This window comes from Pempheris klunzingeri, chromosome 1 (genome assembly GCF_042242105.1).
Source record: "Pempheris klunzingeri isolate RE-2024b chromosome 1, fPemKlu1.hap1, whole genome shotgun sequence".
Classification (NCBI taxonomy): domain Eukaryota; kingdom Metazoa; phylum Chordata; class Actinopteri; order Acropomatiformes; family Pempheridae; genus Pempheris; species Pempheris klunzingeri.
Genome location: NC_092012.1, coordinates 6,129,186 through 6,150,535, shown reverse-complemented (window position 1 = coordinate 6,150,535; position 21,350 = coordinate 6,129,186). Strand labels below are relative to the sequence as shown.

Here is a 21,350-nt window from a genome sequence, read left to right as displayed (position 1 = left end):
CCATTCATTTAACACTGATGGAGCTCTCAGTAACACATAATGGAGTTATGACTTTCAGCCGTCCAAAAGGTGGATGTGCTGTCACTGAGGAAGGATTATGCTCCTCTACACTACTGCCTATGACTAAGCACTGGACTGGTACACAGTGAAACTTTAAGGGATAGTTCAGATTATTTGAAGTGGGGCTGTATGAGGTATTTGTCCATAGTAGTGTATTACTCACAGTAGACTGCGTTTGGAGTCAAAAGCCCGTATGCTAAGTAATGTACTGCTGTGGACGGGGGGCAGCAGATCAACATACTTCAGCCACCTAAAAAAGGGCCTATCATTTTAAGTGTACGCTATATTAAAAATATCTCTGCTTTAAATTGTCATCAAAACAGCAGAAAACTGAAGCTGAAGCCGTTCTCTCTTTCTCTTCCACTAGACTCCATTGAGAAAAGCAGTTCTTAGTTTTTTTGATTTTACGACACTAACTTATAGACATGGACCTCAAACAGCCTCACTTCACAAGTAAAAAATGCAAAATCCAAAGTATTCCTTGAAGGTGTAGCCCTGCCATTTTAACAGCAGCTCCTTTAGTAAAACTAGCCATTCATGTCTTAAATCTCCTTTAAAACATGTCGTGAAACTTTCCAGAGATCCTGCTGACCTTTTAGTTAACTGCTCAAACCAATATGCTTTCTTCTGAATTAACTGTTTCCATTCCCGCATAAGTAGGATGTTGAATGTAGATTAACAAGAAAAGCCATATATATGGAGGTGTTTTGAAGCTTCAACACACAGACTGTGTATAAGAGGTGAAGCTTTGAGTTTTCTGGTCGTCACCATCTTGGTTTTGGAACCAGAGGTGACGTTCATTCCGTGAAGACACTCGCAAAATAGTCCCGTCTTGCTTTATCATATATTATTCTCCATATGGGACCAGAATTTACACAATGAACATCATGCTGTATTAAAGAAGACTTGAGTACATGAGTAAAATATTTACTGAGGTAATACATTAAGTGAGTAGTAGGGTAATTCTCTCATAGACTTAGAAAGAATGCAGGTTTAAAGCACTTTAGCAGTACGCTCACTTTTCAGAAGCAGAAGCTACATCCACCTCTTTTATACAGTCTATGCTTGGACACAACGGAGCGAAAGCTTTTTCTCCTGCTATAAAACATTTTTTGTGATTAGAGAAATCTTTCACATTTGAATTCAATATTCAAAAAACAAGAATGTATTGATTATAATGGTTCAAAAATCCATATTATTTACTTACAATTACCTATCAGTTAGAGATTTTAAAAGAATTTTTTAACATTTTTGGTGTAACCTATTACTTTTTTTAAACAAAACTATACACCGTGTGCTTTCAGTCATTCATAAATGTCGCATGATTAAACTAACTACACCTCAGATTATACAGTTAAGTGAAACCTCTTCTGAAGCTGAAACGATACAACAATAATTAAAGTAGAAAGGATTTTAGTATTAGTATATCAAACTACACAATTGAGCAAGTCTTTGGGGAAAAGTGGAATTTAGGAATTCACCTGAGAATGAAAACATCTGGGGGAAGTTATTTCCATCTCTGTGGATGTTACAGCACATCAACAGTGGAGACAAGAAAAATGAAGAAAAGAGTTTATTAACACAAAATGACACGTACGACACGTTTTAACTGGAGAAAACATGAAAAAAAAAAAAAACATTTTAAAAAAGTGAAGAGCAACAAAATGCAAATCCAACATTCAGCAGAATATTTACACTGTTTTGCATCACAGTCTTGAATGGTGCACGGCCCTGACATGAACAGAGTGCTGCAGGAATGTGTCCTAAAACCCAGAAATTTTTAGCACGTTTTAGCACTTCCGGTTCCAGCATCTCGAGGTCATTGGGAATTTTGTTAATGGATTTTTGCTTAAATGCCTGAAATAAGCTTAAAAAAATGTTCACGTTTTGTCCAACCACATAAAATATGTAAATAACTTACCCATCTCAAGAATTGTGATTCCCAGAAGCCCTCTGATACCATGATTCAGCACTTCAAGCCAAAAAGTCACTGCTAACTAAAAAGCAAACTTGTTCCGGATGATCTCTCCGCCCTCCACCTCCACCTGCTCGTAAAGCCACTTCCTGTCGCAGCGGCACTCCACTCCGCACTTGCGTGATCCGCACTCGGGGCAGGGGTAGAAGCAGCCCATGCAGTCCACATCCAGACAGTCACACATGTCCTTGTTGTTGGACAGCAGTCGGCCTTTGCTGTCGTACACTCTGCTCTTGGCTCCAACAGTTTGTCTGCGGGCATGAGATGAGAAGTTTGACATTACTGAGTGACTCATTCACACTCATGCAACAATTTCATTGGGTTTTCTTGAGGCATTTTTCCCTGTGTTTTCCTTTAATTACTGCTTCAGTTTATTTATATCTGACAGTATAAATCCCCCCCTACACACACACACACCTCCTGTATAAATTTGCATCTTTCATGATCCGCCCGTCTGGCAATGACAATTAATATTATGAAACATTCACCGAGGGGTGAAAACCTGGGGACGCTTTTGTCTTTCATGTCGTTATGAAACAATAGTTAAATCTGCACTCAACTTTAATTAATCTCAGCCCAGAGCCTAAAGGAAAACCACACCCTCTGAAAACTCCTACAGGATTAACACAGTCGGATTCAAATGTTCTGTGTATTCCAGCTGTTTTGTCATTAAGTGATGTAATTTATAACTTTTGGAGCACCAGCTTCCCCTAAACCTGTCTCATCTAGTCCTACATTAACTACTGACTAATAACTACCCTATATACAGCCTAACAACTACTCATAAATCAGTTTTAGTAGACAGATCATCTAAATTGCCTCCCTTCTGTGCCCTATACAGCCAGATGTGGTGCTGGACAAACAAGCAAAGAGGTTAAAGGAATAAAAGTAGAAAAAGAATACTTCCCCCAACATAAAATATAAAGTAAAATGCTAATTACCCTTTATTCTTCTAAAACTGTTTTCTTAAACAAATCCTTACTTACCGCTGGTATCTTGCTCACAATTTATTTGCCATATTCTTTAGTAGACATAAACATTATTAAAACAACAATGTTTGCATGCATTAGTTGTTTACAACAGCTAACTGTGTTTAACTGTGTATTTAGCCATAATTCTTGCAAAAATATGACTGTTTGGAAGATTTATTCTTTGTTTTTTTAGATACTGACATCAAAAAAAGAGTTTTCCCTGCAGTCAAAGTCTATTTTACCCATGCTCAAAGAATCTCTCCCGCCCTTATAATGCCTGCGTTAGGACAGGTATTAGTGTGTATTTTTCAGTCTCATAAGAAAGTCTGCTGGTGGCCACGTTAAGGATGGAGTCATGGAGGAAGAATCAAAACTTCCACTTCGGCTCAGCAGTAATTCCCACACAAGCCTAATTAGTTTCTGAAGGTTTATCTGGGATCAGCTTTGTGATGAAAAGGGCTCAGTGTTTCTCATTCAAAGAGGTGAAAACATGAACAGAAATAGTTCTATCACACAATTCGGTGGGGCTACCGTGAGAATGGAGAAACACCCACACGCTGTCTCACCTGTCAGACAGCTGTTTTCCTCCACGGCCTCCTCGTCCACCCTGTGCCAAAATAAACGAGTACATTTTATTCTAAGCTAAATTTATAATAATATTATTTTCAGTGATTACTCATAAGATCTGAAAAATGTTAATGGTGGTTTAATGCACTTAAGAAACCCTGCTTTGTTTCAAATGATCCACTTTAACCAGTGAATGCTGGTGGATGTTCTACTGTGGCTCTGACATTAATATTAATATCTTAGTATTACACTCCGATAAATAAAATGCCAGGAGACAACACACAAATACGACGACGGGATCGTTTCATTTAGAATATTAAAAAGGTGTATAAAAGGAGTATATTTGAATTCAAGCACATTCCTAACCTTGAAAACATGATAGTTCAAACGAAGCATTTTCCAAACATTCAAGGCTTTGTACAAACCCTGTTATTACTATTGATAATAGCAGAAGTGGTGGTAACAGTATAAAAACAGCAGCTTCCAGTTGTGATTGCGGCCCATCAAACACATTTTTTTTCCTCAGTTTGTTGTGTTTGTGTAACAGCCATAATGCTGAAGGAAGTTAAGGATTAAAAGTTAGCATTTTGGATTTTAGTCCATTATCCTTCAAAGACTAATTGTACTGTAAACACAACTTACAGTAAATGAACCATCACATTCAAAACACTGGTATGATGCTTTAAAGGTAAACATAACCGAAAACTCACCCTCATTCCTCCTCTTTTGTCTCTGCGCATATTGACAGCCTCTCTCACTTTGTCTTTGTCTGCTTGTGTTCCCATTTGACTCGCGACGTTTGTCTCCTTTGGTATCACCCCTCGTTTACGAAGTTCAATCTGCACAATTTTCACAGTAGTCCATTACACTCACTACGAATCTAAACTAGGGTGACTTGTTCAGACTGAAAACAAGCTGTTTGAGGAGAGTCCATATAATGTTGTGAACACCCCACCTTTAATGAATCCTGCCCTTGGGTGAATATGGTGGGCACCGCATCCTCCCTCAGAAACTGTTTGCCATTGTAGTCCCTGAAGCAGTCGGTCCTGAAGTGCTCTGAGCAGAGGCAGGTGTTTGCCGTCGGGATGAAGTTTTTCATCCCCAGGCTGTGCACCCATTTGCTGGCGAGTTGAGGCTTGCTCAGCGGGAACCTGACGCACAAGAGAGGGAGGAAGGGGCTTCAGGCGAGGCTGCAGGATGATCCTGTTAAGATAATGTCTAATAACCTGATGTAAACTGTCTAACAAAGTAGATGATCCTAAAAACTGTACATTTTATTACAACCGGACAGTTACAAGGAGGGAAATCGAGCTTTATCTGATCCATAAAGCATATTTATGTGTTACACATATGTTGTTGCTGAGTTACTGTTGAGTCTCTTCACCTCTTGCTCCTCTCCAAAAGCTTTGCCAGTAATTCTTGTCAGTATTTTTTCTTATCTTTTATAACTCCTTTATGTTTCAGTGTTGATTACTATTGCCTACCATTACTGTCTTTCACTGTCAACTACCCTTCCATTAGTAGGACATCTTTTTGATTCCTTTTGTTGTCTGAGAAAACTCTGTGTAACCATGTGAATCAAAGAAAAGCTGAGCAGTGCTTCACATGCACATGATTTATTTGTGGTGTCATACAATATTTGCTAAGAATATTAAAATAACAGTACTGATAGATTTACATTAACAGGCCGTGAGCCTTAATGTCCCACTGAAGACTTTGGGGTCAATTTACATGTAAAGTCATCATGAATAACAGGTTCTACACTCATTTCAATACAAGACAATCATTTTACAAATCTAAATTTAGCCTTTCTTTAGTTTCTGTCAACTGGTGTAATCTTTTCTTACCAGTAAAAGGGCTGCCTGATGAAAATGAAATACATTATGTCACAAAACGTGATCCCAAACTTCTATTAAGTAATGCACACGCCTGCTCCAGCCAAGCAGCCCCCAAAACAAAGATACTGATGACTTAAAAATTTGATGTGTGATCATCAAACAGTTGAACTGAGCACCAAAGAGGATGACTGAAAGTGTTGTTAGTTCACATTATCAGACAATTATATGCATCTAAATACAGCATCAGTGAAAGAGAAGAAGTATTTTTAATTGATTGTTGATCGTGAAGCTGCATGCTGCTGTGTGTTTGTATGAGCATGTTCAAATGCTGTGCATTTAAGTCCAATCTACCCATAAATGATACACTGCATTTTAAAAAGTAAAAAGTTTGAGTTATAACGCTACATTGCCAGTGGATATACACTACTCACAAAAAGTTAGGGATATTCGGCTTTCGGGTGAAATTTCAGGATGAACCTAAAATGCATTCTAAACTTTCCAGGTGAACTTAATGTGACCTTCTCTAAACCTTTGAATGCACATGTCCAACTGTTCAGTGTTTCAGTACTTTTTGCACCAGCTGCTGTTCTCTAACAAGAAGCTTAACAGCAACATTCACAACAGGTTTGATCCATGAATCCACCAATACATTTCCTGCTTCAGTTAGAATTGGTATTTAAACAGTCCTCCTCATCCTGCTGTTCACATTCTGACATCATGAGACCAAGACGACACCTAACAGTTGATCAGCAGCACCTCAACACTGGAGGCTTCAAACAGGAAGTCCTCAGACGGAGGTGTTCACTGAGCTTAGAGGGTCACAGAGTGTCATCAGGAGGTTGGAACAGTGATACAGAGACTGGAAGAGTCACAGAAAGGAGAGGAGTGGACGTCCTTTGGCCACATCCCAATTTATTGAGACACTGAAAATGTTTTGTTGTGGTATACCCACCACTGTTGTTAGATTTTCTTTCAATAAATTGTTTAAAATGAACAAATTACCAGTGCATGCTTCTACTTAAATGCCCTACTTTCATGATATAATATCACTGTAGCATTCACTTTTTACATTTTCCATATATTTCACCTGAAAGTCGAATAACCCTAACTTTTTGTGAGTAGTGTAGGTGTGCTGGTTCACTTTCCAGGCTCAGTTATGGTTTAGTTTGAGATTAGACCGAGGCAATGGTTTGGTAAATACACAGATTACTATCAGAAAAGATGCCAAATAAGATAATTAGCGTTTATGATGCCGTGCTGTGTTTAAATGGATGATAATGGAGCTACAAGGATGCAGCATGACAGTGAAGTTATTTTAACATTTCTTTAAAACATGCTACCACCGAGGGAAGCTGTCCTCAATTAAAGCATAGTTAATTTAAAATGTGTTCATGTCGTTTCTATGTTGTCAAATTAGCATTAACGCTAACGTGAAACAGTTGAGAGATGTGTTGTATGGAAAACTTCAGCTCAGCCGGTCAAGACTTACCTGTAAAATCTTATTTCCGACCCTTTCACGAACTTATTGTTGCACCCTGTTGCCGCACAAATAACCGGCATGGTGTCTGTTTAGTCGAAACGATGCGATAATGCAAGAAATTGTGCTGAAAACGCGCAGAAAAAATTAATAGACTCGTCTATTTAGGACTGTTTTCTTCCAGCTTCTTCTTCGGCGATTCTAAAAATGTATTTCCGGTTTTACTTCCTGTTGTGCACAGGAGAGTCTGCCCTCTAGTGGCTGCATAACAGTAGATCAATTTATGTCATTGATAAATTCTGACAGATCTAACTACCCAAACAAGGACAATAATAATCCAGTTATATAACATGTAAGAATACTGACAGGGATAATTATTACTTTTTAGTACATTTTGCTGATCTATAATATATGTGTATATATATATATATATATATATATATATATATATATATATATATATATATATATATATATATATATATATATGTATATATACATATATATATATACATATATATATATATATATATATATATATATATGTATACTGTATAGCTACTGTTCATTTATCTGCTTTCTTTTTCTATTTATCTATCTTTTTTAAATCCTGAAGCAACATTGTAGGCAAAAGGGCAGAGCAAGAATTTCATTGTACGGTGAAACTTGTTTTTATTTGTTTATATGACAATAAAACGACTGAGTTGAATTAAATTGAACTGAATATAATACATTACTTGTGAGTGATCTGAGTACTTCTTCTACCACTACTGCTATGCATAAGACACCAAAGAGTGTAGATAAGATACACTGTAAGATAAGATAAGATAAGATAATACAAGATAAGATAAGATTCATAATTGAAATAGGATGTTGCAATAGGTTGTTTCCCATAGCAGAATTGCAGTTTTTTTGCACAGGGTTTTGGATAAATTAAGAAAAAGGTGTTGTGTATGTGTATCTAAAAGGAGTTATTCAGACATTTTGTTCAAGAGGATAATCTCAGTAAATAAACCCACATTTTTACAACATTTATCCTGTTTAATCTTTTGGGTGCTCTCGGCATAAGGGCTGCTGCTGCTGCTACACTTCGCTCCCCTAATTTAGACCTTCAATGAGCACTGTAATAGTAATATAATCCCTCCCCTTTCTGTAAAAAGTACAGACACAAATCATCCATGACCCTGGCATTTAACACAGAAGAACATTTTATTGACCTAATATTCAAGGTCAGACCACCAACAGTACAAAGCAGGTCACTACCCCAGTTTCACTGTGTGTCAACTGGTTCCTGGTAATTGGATTAAGCAAAAACATGCATCTTGGCAGTACTGCAGAATATTGTGGCCATGCCTCATAGAGTCAAAATCTGGTTTTATTTTTAATTCATACTCTGCTCATATGGTGAATATTCCTAAATATATTACCAGAACAAACACACATGAAATCCCATGCAGTTAACAGTATTCGAGCATTGAAGGACTTTAAGTTTCCAGGTCTTACGGCATAAAAAGGTGTAACATTTGTCTGCTGTGTCGGCTTTACTTTGTGACGTGCACACAATTCATAGAGAGCAGGATGGTCTAACATGGCAATATACAGCCAGTATCTTGTTCTGCCATGTTCTATGTCATAAAGGCAAGGAAAGGCACATTTATTTGTAAAGCACCTTTCAAACAAAACAATTCAAAGTACTTTACAGTGACATAAAACACAATAAAAACAAGACACAGAAACATTAAATTGCATGTAAAAGATAACAAAAGCACAAGAAAATAAATAGTTAAAGCATAAGAGAAGATATATTAATTTTTTTTTTAAAGTAAAGGAATCACATTTTACTTTTCCTCCATGCTGATCTGGGTATGTTCTTGCTGCCTGTGAGACTAACCTCTGGGCAGTAAAGCCTGATCAGATCTGCCTCCTGAACTAAATTACCCGGGGGCCGCCGGATCACATGATGTGACTACGCTGGCTGGCCAGCTAGCATGCTAGCCTTGGTTGTCAAAGCCGCTGTCAGCAGCCACAAACGGACGGAGTAGCCTGCCATAACTAACGAGCAGGTAGGTTGCAAACTCGTGGAGACTCTGACAAGTCAACCAATTTAGCCTTTTGTCGTGTTTGTAGTGTCCGCGATGTGAAGTTAGCTAGGCTAGCTAGCTAAGTTGAACTTGTTAAAAGGGAGTTCCTGTCGAGTGCGGGGGTGTTAGGCTAACGTTAACGATATTGGCCTTGTTTGGACAGACTATGAAGCTAATCTCATCTAAAACAACCCGTTGTAATTTCTTGACTAGAAGCCTGAAAGGCTAGCGACTGGCACATTCAAATGTTGCTAATATTAGCTAATGTTTACAAGCTGAACTTCTAGCTACCTAGCTAGCTAGCTCAAATGTGTTTGTCTACCAGGTAACTGACAGTGAGGCCAGTTAACTAACTAACTAACTTGGCTAATGTTAGCAGCGAGTCTGAGGTCAAATCAAACACGACACGACTTTTCAGTGTGTTGTGTCATTTGCGACTTGTTCTTTCAGGTGTTTACCCAACACGATTGCGAAATACGGTCAATGTTACTTGAGAGTTCAAAACAAACTAGCCACCGAGGCTAATAGTAGGTTAGCTAATTTAGCTTGACAAAGGCTGTGAGAGTTTACTGTTGCATGTTTTCCTTCTAAACACGCCCTGCTGTAAATTGTGTGTGTGTGTGAAAGTGAAAGCCCCTAAGTTAAACATCCCTGATCTCCCCACCCAGGTGGTTTCACTTATTTTGCCTGGTCAATCCTTTGTGTGTGCGTTCACAGACCTGACATCTAGTGCACCTGTTGTCACTGACTCACATCCTTATTACATTCATCAGTCTGGTGACTTCACATAATTCCCAGTAACTTCTCTAGCCAATGTTAGCCTGAGCGGAGGTCCCCAGTCACAAGAAGTGAAAACATCTGGGTGGGTCTGCAGGGCCTTGAAGCTCTGGCTGTACCACTTCTCCTTCCATGGGTGTGTTGGTGGGAACTTTGATTCATTTTGGAGCCTGTGACTCCTGAAAGCACTGACTCTTTGCTTTCACACCAAGTTGTTGCTGAGTATGGTAGTCCATTTTTGCTTCACCGAAGGGAGTGTCATCCGGTGGTGCTCTGAGACTTTGACAAACGGACATTTCCCACTCAGACATGCTGACTGTATTTGCACTCCGATTTTCGGTTTACTGACTGGGAGGCTTTTATGAACTTTCTCACAATCACTCTGTAACCCATCGACGTGTTCGCTGACAGTGACTGGGACGCTGCTGCACTCTTTCCAGGCTCTGCTAATGTCCTCAGCACATTGTTGTAAATAGGACTACAACTAAAATGATTTTTTTAAAATCATCCATGAATCTGCCAATCTCGCTCTTGACTGATCAGTTAATTGTTTGGGCTATAACATTATAACAAGCCACAGAGCTTGTGATAAATAGCCAGTATCATTTCCCAATGCTTTTTAAAATGGTGTATTTTGTACAGCCAGCAGTCCAATACCCCAAAAGTACATATGCAAGACTATTCTCATTTTTGGAGCTGGAACCAGTACTTTTATGCTGCTTTGAAAATGACTAATTTATTAACTGAGTAACTGTTTCAGCACTAGTTGCAAATCTCAGTCTAATATGTCAGCAAGATATTGTTTTGGCTTTAAAAATCTAGTTGAATTATATATTCATATTGTTTACCACAAAGCAAGTTTGTCTAGTTGACATGTTTAAGATGAGGGATAGTCCTGTCTTTTTAAGGAAGAATATTGGCTTGTGGGTTCTAATTAACTATAGGAGAACACAATGACTAAATGATTATTAGCGTTGTTGCCTTTTTATAAAAACACAAGGTTGAGAAAATGTGTTGAATATAATACGATTTGGGTTTTATTCAGTGCTTTATTGATTTTGTTGGTGCTTCCTTTAATTTCCAATAGTCTATGAAAACATGCACATGAACAAAGGTGACTGATAAGATGCCAGGGACATTGGACTTGAACAGAGAGACTGGGGATGATATCAGTCATACGCAGGGTAGACAAGTTTTACAACCACAGAATGTGAATTCACCCAATAAAAGTTGATACCTTTTGATTACCAGACGTATTGTCTGTTTAAACAGATTTCAGGGCGTCAGTTAAATGATTGACACCCAATTTTCTTTTCATACATCTCTGCTTATGTTTGTGGAAGAGGTTTTTAGTAGTAACAGCCTTTACACTTTGGGATCTCACTGGTCATGTGTTGAAGGAACTGGAGAAAAGATGCAGCCATCATTAAGTGTGTGCATGATATGATGATGTCGGGGTAAAATCACCTGCTTAAATTCTCAAAAGAAGAAAAAGACTGTAGCACCACAGCCCTGTGGGGATTTCAGAGCCATGCACATGACCAATAGTAACCTCTTGTGTTCCCTCTTTCACCCTCCCTCTCTCCCTCCCTCCCTCCCTCCCTCTCTCCCTCCCTCTCTCTGTTTTCCCTCCCGTCTCCCATTGGGCATTGTAGAAAGGGACTCGTCTTCTTTCCTACTCACTCTCTCCACGATATTGAGTCATTAAACTTCCGGCCAATAAGCCACAGGGGTTTTGGCATCCTCAAGGCTCATCAGGCAAGCGAGTCCTCGATCAGCGCAGAGGTATCGACAGACTGAGGTTGTGGACTCACATGGGCAAGATGGATAGGCGATAAATAAGACATCAGCTTCAGAGGTAAGGTCAGTCCAACACTCTGCCTGTCACACTGTCACTGTGGTAGATTAAATGGAGCTTTGCATCAAAATGTGGGCCTTTTTGTTTTTATACAGGCATCAGCTGATGTTGTTTAGAGCAAAAATGTTTTGTAATTGTCAGTGGAGACGTTGAAGCTCTTAAAATGGAAAAAATACAGACAATTACGAAAGAATCCCATCACAATTCAATCTTTGTTTTGCAGCTAATTTGCGATGCTGCTAAACGCTAATATTGTGCAGGGCAAACACTTTATTAGTCATAATCATACTTTGCCTCGTTTACTCGTCAGCATCTGTGTGCCAACAGGTGTCTCCTTCATTATTACCTCCTGTGTGAAAGCTTTTATCTGGGACTATAGTAACAATAACCGCTTTACTGATTTACTTTGGTATTTAGAAGCTTATCAGTGGGTCTTGGAAAATGACTGCCGTCACCGCTATAGTGAATTCTTCATGTGGGTTGTTTAATTAGGCTTTTTTCCCTTTATTTTCTGCAGAACATAACCTGACGAAAAATGTAATCTCAGATGGTCTTTCATTCTCTTTTATCTGTTTTATTTTGAGATTCACTCACCTTTATGATTTTTGCTGTGACTGCATTGAGTAGCCTGACATTAAGTTTTAAAAATCAGCCCCAGGCTGGCACCTGATCGTTGCCATATTTATGTTCTTTGCTATTGGGTAATTATATCTCATATTTTAGTGACACAAAAGTGACATCACACATGTTTATATAATACATACTTTGTTTTTGTCACGCTCTCTGTCAAGCAGCGTGCACACACACACACACACACACACACACACACACACGGGTAAACATAGAACGAATGGGCAGCTCAACTTTACGAATTGGGTAATATTAATAGTGATAGACTATCAGTAGTAAGCCAAGTTTGCATTGAGCATTTGCAACATAATGCATTAAAGAGGGAAAAATCCCATCCCCCAACCTCTTGGGACTTCTGTCCATTAGTCTGTACAAACACACATAAGTCCATCCCATTCTTAGGAACACATTTTTGGCCATAACTCATCTGCTAATTATGACGCAATTTCACACAAATGTCTAAATGGATAAAATGAAGTGATGTCAGTTAATAACCCAAAGGTCAACTGCACTGTGACATCATAATGTTCTGTAAAAACACTGGATACTGAATAGACGACACTAATCATGTATGTAAACTGCAGCTTGACTGGTGGTGACGTATTAACTGCAAGGCAATAAATCTAGTTGAGATTGTTATAGACAGTCTGGAAAGTTTTGGTAGAGGAATTGTCGCTTATATGTCTGTCTTGTTTGTCTGCTCACTTTCCAAATAGTGCTTTTAATACTTGGAAGCATTAGCTGATATTTTTGAAGCATACAAAATAATGATTGACAACAGGGGCAGCAGAACCTCGGTGACACAGTCTCAGCACAATCTGAACACAATAAGCTTAACTAGCTCAGGTAACGTAAGCAGTAATGGAATTGCGTATTTACACTGAGTAGGTTGGCACAGTGGATTTAGTAATACTAAGAAATAGATACTTGGTTTATCCAAGGGGGGATTTCTAACTAGCTTGGTGAGCTTGTTAGCATCTCTTGCCCTCATGCTCCAACCCAGCACACAACAGCATAAAAGTTAACGCTTGCCACCACAGACTGGTAGAACATCTGCAGAAACTTGTTGCAGACGTTTAAGCTTCTGAATGTCTGTAGGATGTAGGGTCGACCCATCTTGTGGCAGGCTTTGGTGTTCCCAGCCCGTTGCTGCCTGTCGTCCAGGTGCCCCCCCCCCAAGGCATTTACAGCAGTTGCACCACCTCGACATCCTCCCTCTGGATGGATACAGTCCACAGTCCACCCCTTCATCACACTTATGTTAAGCAACAGATGGTTCAGTCTGCACCACCCAACAACGAAATCATGCAGGAGTGGTGTCACTGTCCCTATCAAAGTCATTATCGCTTTCTGTGAGTCTGCTTGTAAATACAATAACTAGTTTTGAGGCTCAGTTTGATTTTGACACTCTGCCCAATACCCTGATGTCCTGACTGAGCTTACTGAAAATAACCATGAAGTTGAATCAGCTCTGCTCTTAAACAGTTTCAACAAAAACTGAACATTATAACTTTCATGAAGGGAGGATTTACTGCAGGACAGAGGTACTTAGTTAGGTCGACCTAATAAACCAGCAATTAATATAACGGTGATGAATTTGTCATAAAATGGCGTGTGTAAGTACAGTGCCATATTATATCACATTATAACAAACAAAATACTTTTATGAGTCATATTTTTTCTTTGTCAGGGTAAATTACAGAAAGCCCATATTTCTTAAAAAAGGGGTCTTCCTTCTTGCAGGCAGGCTAAGAATAGCCAAAAACCATGCATGTGTGTTTGCTGAATCAGTTTCCTGAAATGCATGTGGCACATGACAAACTTTCATTTCTGCTTTTACAGCCAGTTGTCTTTCCTGTGCACACACAATTATAGGCAGGACCCGAGTCGAAGACTTGTCACAATTCTTTCCAAGAACGTATAAGATCATGTTAACTGTTCTGCTGTTGACGTTATTTCACCACATCCCTATTTTGAATGTGTGATTTTCGTTTTGCTTAAGGATTTTATTTTTCTGGTTCTACTTTTCAAATTGCCATCATAGTTGAGTATGTATGTGTGTTACATTTGTTGCACAGGTACATGTTGATTTCGTAATGACAAGCTGCTGTGCAGAAGATGTCCACGCTGTCTGTGACTGATATCCCAGATGTTGGTCATGGTAAGAGGAACCACTTCTGTATTAGTCAGTGTGTCTGATCAAACTGGTCAGGGTTCAGTTTTCTCAGTAAATCTATTTGTGTTACACTGCTAGGAAAATCTGTATAATTTTCTTGTTGCACGCTCTAGGAATGGCTATCTGGCCTGGTTGTTTTTCTTAAAAAAATTTCTTATATATTATTTTGTCTCTCTGAAAGGAACATCTTCATTTTATAATAAAGTCAATTTCATGCACGATTGTCTGCTAAATTAGTTTTCTGAAATGCATCCAAATGTGGCACATGACTGCTTTGGTTTGTACAGACAACAGAAGAAATTCAATATTATAATCTTCTCAAAAGTAGTTTTGTGTCATTATATCACGTGTGGGTGTTTGTTTCTGTTGTATGCCAGCTTTTTGGTTGAAGAACATCAACGTTTACTTTGGACACCTGTCACAATAGTACAAGGTGGCCGGTGGTTGTTTTGAATGTGATCGTGTTTGTGTCTCCTCTGTCAGATGAGAGTAAGGTGTTTGACGGGGCCTCTGAGCTGCAGCTGGACTGCATGGTTGAGGAGAGCAGTGGAAGCACCGCAATGAAGCACGACGGCCTGCTGTCGCTGGCCGACCTCTCCCAGCCGGATGATTTCCCTGTCGCCACTCATAACGGCCCTTCACTGACAGAGATGAGCAGCCCTCTGCCGGTAGAGCCAAACGACATTAAGCTGGATCCAGCCGCAGGTGACACATCTGCCAGCATAGGTGAGAGAAAAGTGCTTACTTTAAATAACTGCAATACACAACTTACATTTTCATCTTTTCTCTCAAGAAACTGACATTAAATGTGAGTCCTTGGTGCACTGAAGACTTTAAGTTTTTAAGTTTAAAGAAACGTAATTAAATACAGCACATTTACAGGCAGTGTTTAATTGCATATCTGGAGAAACACAAGTTATGCAAGTTATGTAAAGGTTGCTGCTTTAGTCACCACCATGAGTCATCGTTGACAGAAAACAGGACATCACTGAGTGCATCACCTGTCTGAAAATGATAATGTGAGCGCAGAAAGGTTACATTTAACTCAGACTGTCATTATTTGCATTTTTCCCTGATAGACAGACCTAAATCTGAAGTCTTACAGAGCAGCATGTGTCTCTGGTGTGTTTCTTCTCTGGTGTGTGTGCGTAATTACACTAAGGTGACTTCCACTAGACTAACCAGCATTTTTTTTTTTTTTTTCTGCGAATCTCAGACGTTTTTGCCCATAGTTGAACCCTTTTTGTGCTATTTACTTTAAAAGACTGTTTTCTCTATCTGATCTCTTCATTTGAATAGTTGCACACTGAGGTCCCAGTTTGTCAGCCACACCTGTCTGTACAACCTAATGCTGTTCTATCCATTAGCCCTGCTATTAGTCTGGTCTTCATGAAACTTGTGTATTTAATGGGGTGTAAAAAATATTATAAAATGTTTATTGCAGTGGTCACAAGCCCTAAAAATTAATATGCACATCTGGCACATTTTCAACAAAATTGAAGTACTTGGTGGAATTGTATTAGATTGGACTAGTGTATCTAATGAAGTGGTAACTAGCTAGCAACAATAAATGTTTTTTCTATGAATATGCAGACGATCACGACTCATAAAACAGGATATACTCCTGCGTTATGTACCTACATGTTTTGCATACAAAGCTGTCTCTGGCCTCCGAACTTTCTTTATTCAAATTTTATTTAAAAAAAAAGACCAAAAAGATTGCCAACCTTCCAGCACATAAAATAACACTCTGTATATAAGATGCTGCCACAGAGTGTTTCCATGACCTCTTTTTTTTTTTGCGTGTGTAGATGGACAGCCAGTGAAGAGAAAGAAGGGGCCTGCTCCAAAGATGCTGGGCAATGAGGTGTGCAGTGTATGTGGTGACAAGGCCTCTGGATTCCATTACAACGTGTTGAGCTGCGAGGGCTGCAAGGGCTTCTTTCGACGCAGCGTCATTAAAAGTGCCCAGTACTCCTGCAAGAACAATGGCCGCTGTGAAATGGACATGTACATGCGCCGCAAGTGCCAGCAGTGCCGCCTGCGCAAGTGTCGAGAGGCGGGCATGCTGGAGCAGTGTGAGTGTCTTTATGACAGATTAATCAGACACAGAGAAAATGTTGTGTCCGCTGCATTTTAGCATGCAGGAGTGAAAACCATGAGAAGCTCTAGTCAAAATATGCATCATCTTTGACTCGTAGGTGTGCTCTCTGAGGAACAAATTAGACTGAAGAAGATGAAGAAGCAGCATGAGGAGGAAACGGCTCGCACGTCCACAGTGGTCGCCCCCTCCCCTCAGCAGGAAGTAGCCACACTGGATCCACAGCAGCAGGAGATGATTGAGAAGCTGGTGGCCATGCAGAAGCAATGCAACAAGAGGTCTTTCCTTGACCGACCAAAAGTGACAGTAAGCAAAGGCCTCAGATTATAGATTTAGCTTGTTTTTGACCAGTTAATTGTCTCTCATGTAGCATCTCTGCTCTCCAGGTTTAACCTTGCATACGCTGTGTCCGCTGCTCGGCTTTTTTGAGAGTCTGTGAGGGAAATGTTAACCCACTCATAATGTTTTTGCGTGTGCGTCCGACAGCCGTGGCCACAGAGTCAGGACTTGCAGAACCGAGAAGTGCGTCAGCAGCGGTTCGCCCACTTCACTGAGCTAGCAATCATGTCAGTCCAGGAGATTGTGGATTTTGCTAAGCAGCTTCCCGGTTTCCTGGAGCTCACAAGGGAGGACCAGATTGCTCTACTGAAGACATCTACCATTGAGGTTTGCCATTATTTATTATGAGATATTGTTTTGTTCCAAATGCAAGGCACTGTAAAAGTACATCACTGATTTCAAATCACTGTCTAGATGAAAAGAACAGTTAGATTGTTGGTGGTCAGTGCGTTTTCTTTATACAAACTAAAATTATTATTGACTCATTTTAAAATACGGTGTTCCAGTTGTAGGTCTTTGTAGTTTTTGTGTACAGGAGATCAGACGTACAAGACCAACATACAAGACATTCTTTTCCTCAGCGAAGCTGTAGTGAAAACTTAGTCTCCTCCTGCATAATTTTGACAAAGTCTTTGAATATCTCTGCACATCAGTTTGTCCTAGTTTGGTTGTATATTAATATTCCACTCACCAAGATGTGTTTCTGTCCTCCTCAGATTATGCTGCTCGAAACATCTCGGCGGTATAACCCTGCTATCGATAGCATCACATTTCTGAAAGATTTCAGCTATAATAAGGAGGATTTCGCCAAAGCGGGTACATTTACTCATCTCTGCCTGTCAAATTGTAATGGAAGATATGAATATTAGGTTTCCCTTCGGCTGATTGCCTGTATTCCATCTGTCTAATATGCTGTTTAAGAAAAAAAGAATGAGCAGACTTAAGGTTTACATGTTTTGTCTTTTTTTTTTTTCTTACACAAGCATATCTTAACAATTGCAACAAGTAGACAGTCACCATCAGATATGAAATATAACATATGAAACTGTGGATAGTTGGGACAGAAAGTTAAGTTTGATTTGTAATTTATGTAACGAAAACAAACATTTGTTCCAATGACCACTCCTCCTGGTAAAGAAACTCTAAAACTTCCAGTGTAAAGTGACTTTTCGTTTCCCTGTCCTCCTCCGAACTTTCACCTCACCAGGGCTTCAGTTTGAGTTCATTAACCCCATCTTCGAGTTCTCGAAAGGAATGAATGACCTGCATCTGGACGAGGCCGAATACGCCCTGCTCATCGCCATCAACATCTTTTCTGCAGGTCAGAATTCATAAACTACACAACCTGCATTGAATCCTCAAAGTGAAAATGTATTTGGAGCTAATGTTGCCCCCTGTCCATTTTTTTTAAGGGACAAAAAGCAAGAATCATATTTTAACCAAAAAAAAAATCTGATAACCTGCAATAAAAGAGATTAACAGGTGTTTGTTTCGTTTGGTAAACTGTGTTTAGATCGGCCAAATGTACAGGATCATGATCTGGTGGAGCGGCTGCAGCAGCCCTATGTGGACGCACTGCGCTCTTACATCATGATAAAGAGACCAAATGTAAGTGTCCAGTGGTAACCTCTTCTCTTGTGATAACAGGATGTCAGCATAACCTGCTAGTCGTCATCACAACACACAGCACATTGGGTCAGGGCTGAGGTTACTTTTTGCTTTGTTTGTTTGTTTAGAGCGGAGGGGTATGTCTGTGGTAGATGAGAAACTGCTTTTATTGTAAGGGAGCTACTAAATGTAAACCGCATTAACCTGTTTCCTTTTTTTATATCAACTGAAAACAGGCCTGTAGTTCAGCAGTAGAAGTCATTCCTATAGATAAGTGATTGTTGGGCAGACAATCTCCTTTCCTAGTAGTATTGTTTTTTTTTAAGTTTCTGTTTCAATTGTTTCCTCAGGATCACTTGATGTTTCCCCGTATGCTGATGAAGCTGGTGAGCCTTCGTACACTAAGTAGCGTCCACTCGGAGCAGGTTTTTGCCCTTCGCCTCCAGGACAAGAAACTTCCCCCGCTGCTCTCTGAAATCTGGGACGTCAACGAGTGACTGCAAACCCGATGTTGCACTCTGCTTTATGAAGCCTGAGACAGAAATGGCAATCGAGGAGAAACACTGACTCCTTTCTGCCCATCTGGTCAGGGATTGGTTATAGAATTGAGATTTTTTTTTTTCTTTTTTTTTTTAATCTGGTGGGAGGAGAGCACCATTGCCCTTTGCTCTCAGATAGACTGCTAAATGGTTTCGTGTTCATCAGGAGAAACGCGAACACTTTTCTTTGAGCGTTTTGTTGTTCTTTTTGTGTAGATGCTGACATGATTATGGCGATATTAAATACCAGCATCAGGCTCTTTAGCCAGTTATCTGATTTAATGTTTGTTTAAAGTTATGTCGATCTTTAGCTCAGTTCTATACTCATCTTCTAACAATTAAAATCAGAATGTCCTGAGCAGGGCTTGGCTGTGGCCGTCTCAGTTGTCGGGTTTACAGCTGCACGTTCGGTTGAAATAGTGATTTTTTTTTTGCAGTCGTGCAATAGGTGGAAATGGATACAAAGCAAGCATGAGCAGACCAATATCTGCTGTTCACTTTATTGATGTTAGGGTAAAAGATGGTAGGCCATCTGGCATATGGCAACAAATAGTTTGTGTTCCTTTTGGAGTAAGTGCAGAAATCAAAAGGTTGGGCTAGTGGCTCAGGTAAAGTAATGTGAAGTAGACCTCCTGGAATTGGAGGCTTCTTTAATTTTCTATTAGGTTACCGTTAGTTTTCTTCCAAGTGCATAAGGGACCCTTTTGGTCATTTCTAGATACCCATTAACTTTCATGTAAATTGTATATTTATTTTCACATGAAAAATGTATGGAGTGTACACATGAAAAGTATCCACGAGATTGTACAATCACATACTAACGCACAAGAAAGTAAAGACCTCATTTACAGGAAATGGTGATGCGACTAAATCTTTTTTTTAATTTTATACACAGCACTGGTACCTTTTTTTTTTTAAATAGGAGGTACAGATGTGTCTTCAATTCCCTGTAAGGATTAAATGTTTAAAAACAAGGGAAGCCAAACAACCATCTCTGTGACACTCAATTTCAAATGGGGGGGGAAAAAACCACCGTGACAGCTGTATTCATGAATCATAATAGAAAGAATTGCCTCTTTTAACACCATATTTGTCATTATGTGTATGTGAGATGTACTTTTATCCATTTCATTACAAAGCAGTACAGTGACTTTCCTTTTTTTTCATCACAAGCGTTTAAAGTTGAGAGAAATGTATAAGCAACATACATGTAGTTTGAACAGTTTGTAAAGACTTTCACAGCTTTTTGTTTTTGATAACATACTGTATGACTGAGGAAAAGATGTATAGCTGAACATCCAGCGGGAAAATAGCGTGATCTGAAGGTCGACCACAGGCTTGAGTATCTTCTCTGAATGGGTACTCAACACCAACAGCTTTAACTGGTGGGATTCTGGAAAGCGTCTCTCAATACTGTACCAAAACTAACAACAGGGAGCAGAGAACAACAGGGAATGAGTAGAAACATACAAAAAAAAGTTATAACACACTTTATAACTAGAGATTTAGATGTTTATATTCATGCTGTGTTTTCCGTGCATTCTCTTGTGCAGTGTAAACTTGAAATACGCAACAGATGATAAAGGAATGTCAATGCAAAGTCAAAATTGTGATGTTTATTCTCTCTTCATACTGACTGGCTGCCTGTAGCATTTCCAGATCTCACTGTTAGACCTGCATAACCATGGATGTAAAACGCTGTGTGCTCTGTCCTCTCTCAAACTGTTTCAGCCATTTCAGCTTCTCCGGCATCAGGCAGTTTACATTAATGTAATGCTTTGTTATTTAAAGCTACATTTTCTCATGGCTCTTAATTAAAATTGCATTTGACAGCTAACATGTTGCAGCTAAAATGGGACACTGATTCTTCACATAAATACAGAAATAGAAGTATAAAAACACACGGCTCACAGTTTCAAGTTGTCCTTCCTGGATTTGATTTGATCCGAATGAGATACTCTTGTCCAAAAGCACACGGTGGTGGGCCTCACGTGTTCTGATGATTTGAATTTCAATGTTAGACTTGGGTTGTCTTTTGCGTCTGTGTTGCATAATGTTTTTGTTTTTAAATGAATGTCATGTTGTGGATCTCCCAGATGGTCGATTCGTGTTTTTTAAAGACAGGCCTTTTTCACAGCAGACGCTTTGACTCGTCACAGTGGGAAAAGCACGGGTGTTTCTTATAACATTAACAAAGGCTCTTTCGCATTGTCCCAGTGAGCCACCAGGACCCTGCAACTGCAGCAGCTAAATGGAATTCAGCTACGATTTATTTTATGATTGATGATCTGTGCTTTCCTTACTGTTACATGCTAAAAAGCCTTCTGTAGAAAAAGTTCTATTGTTGAATATT

At 39.3% G+C, this 21,350-nt stretch overlaps 2 protein-coding genes across 3 annotated transcripts; one reads left to right on the top strand and one right to left on the bottom strand.

Moving 5' to 3' along the window:
- Positions 1 to 1,620: 1,620 nt before the first annotated feature.
- arl14ep (ADP-ribosylation factor-like 14 effector protein) lies at positions 1,621 to 7,069 on the bottom strand. Its single transcript, XM_070833844.1, has 5 exons — positions 6,901 to 7,069; positions 4,529 to 4,724; positions 4,284 to 4,412; positions 3,573 to 3,613; positions 1,621 to 2,286 (listed from the first exon to the last, which is right to left on the bottom strand). Exons 1-5 carry the CDS (start codon positions 6,969 to 6,971, stop codon positions 2,058 to 2,060), a joined length of 666 nt encoding a protein of 221 aa, XP_070689945.1. The 5' UTR covers positions 6,972 to 7,069; the 3' UTR covers positions 1,621 to 2,057.
- Positions 7,070 to 8,832: 1,763 nt separating this feature from the next.
- nr1h3 (nuclear receptor subfamily 1, group H, member 3) lies at positions 8,833 to 21,092 on the top strand. Of its 2 annotated transcripts, none has more exons than XM_070843526.1 (11): positions 8,833 to 8,951; positions 11,402 to 11,604; positions 14,313 to 14,395; positions 14,894 to 15,136; positions 16,222 to 16,488; positions 16,612 to 16,817; positions 16,998 to 17,177; positions 17,567 to 17,666; positions 18,058 to 18,171; positions 18,364 to 18,458; positions 18,809 to 21,092. In XM_070843526.1, exons 3-11 carry the CDS (start codon positions 14,353 to 14,355, stop codon positions 18,953 to 18,955), a joined length of 1,395 nt encoding a protein of 464 aa, XP_070699627.1. In that variant the 5' UTR covers positions 8,833 to 8,951; positions 11,402 to 11,604; positions 14,313 to 14,352; the 3' UTR covers positions 18,956 to 21,092. The 2 variants fall into 2 exon arrangements, with proteins under 2 accessions (XP_070699627.1, XP_070699706.1); XM_070843605.1 differs by having other exon boundaries at positions 11,402 to 11,609.
- The last annotated feature ends 258 nt before the right edge of the window (positions 21,093 to 21,350 follow it).

What these genes read in the sequence shown, in the direction of transcription:
- arl14ep (XM_070833844.1), bottom strand. Translation starts at nt 6,971, where the DNA reads ATGCCGGTTATTTGTGCGGCAACAGGGTGCAACAATAAGTTCGTGAAA. An exon ending in TCGGAAATAAGATTTTACAG is followed by an intron (nt 4,725 to 6,900) that starts GTAAGTCTTGAC and finishes CTTGTGCGTCAG; the next exon opens with GTTCCCGCTGAGCAAGCCTC. An exon ending in ACAAAAGAGGAGGAATGAGG is followed by an intron (nt 3,614 to 4,283) that starts GTGAGTTTTCGG and finishes ATTTTGGCACAG; the next exon opens with GGTGGACGAGGAGGCCGTGG.
- nr1h3 (XM_070843526.1), top strand. Translation starts at nt 14,353, where the DNA reads ATGTCCACGCTGTCTGTGACTGATATCCCAGATGTTGGTCATG. An exon ending in TGACACATCTGCCAGCATAG is followed by an intron (nt 15,137 to 16,221) that starts GTGAGAGAAAAG and finishes TTGCGTGTGTAG; the next exon opens with ATGGACAGCCAGTGAAGAGA. An exon ending in TCATGATAAAGAGACCAAAT is followed by an intron (nt 18,459 to 18,808) that starts GTAAGTGTCCAG and finishes TTGTTTCCTCAG; the next exon opens with GATCACTTGATGTTTCCCCG.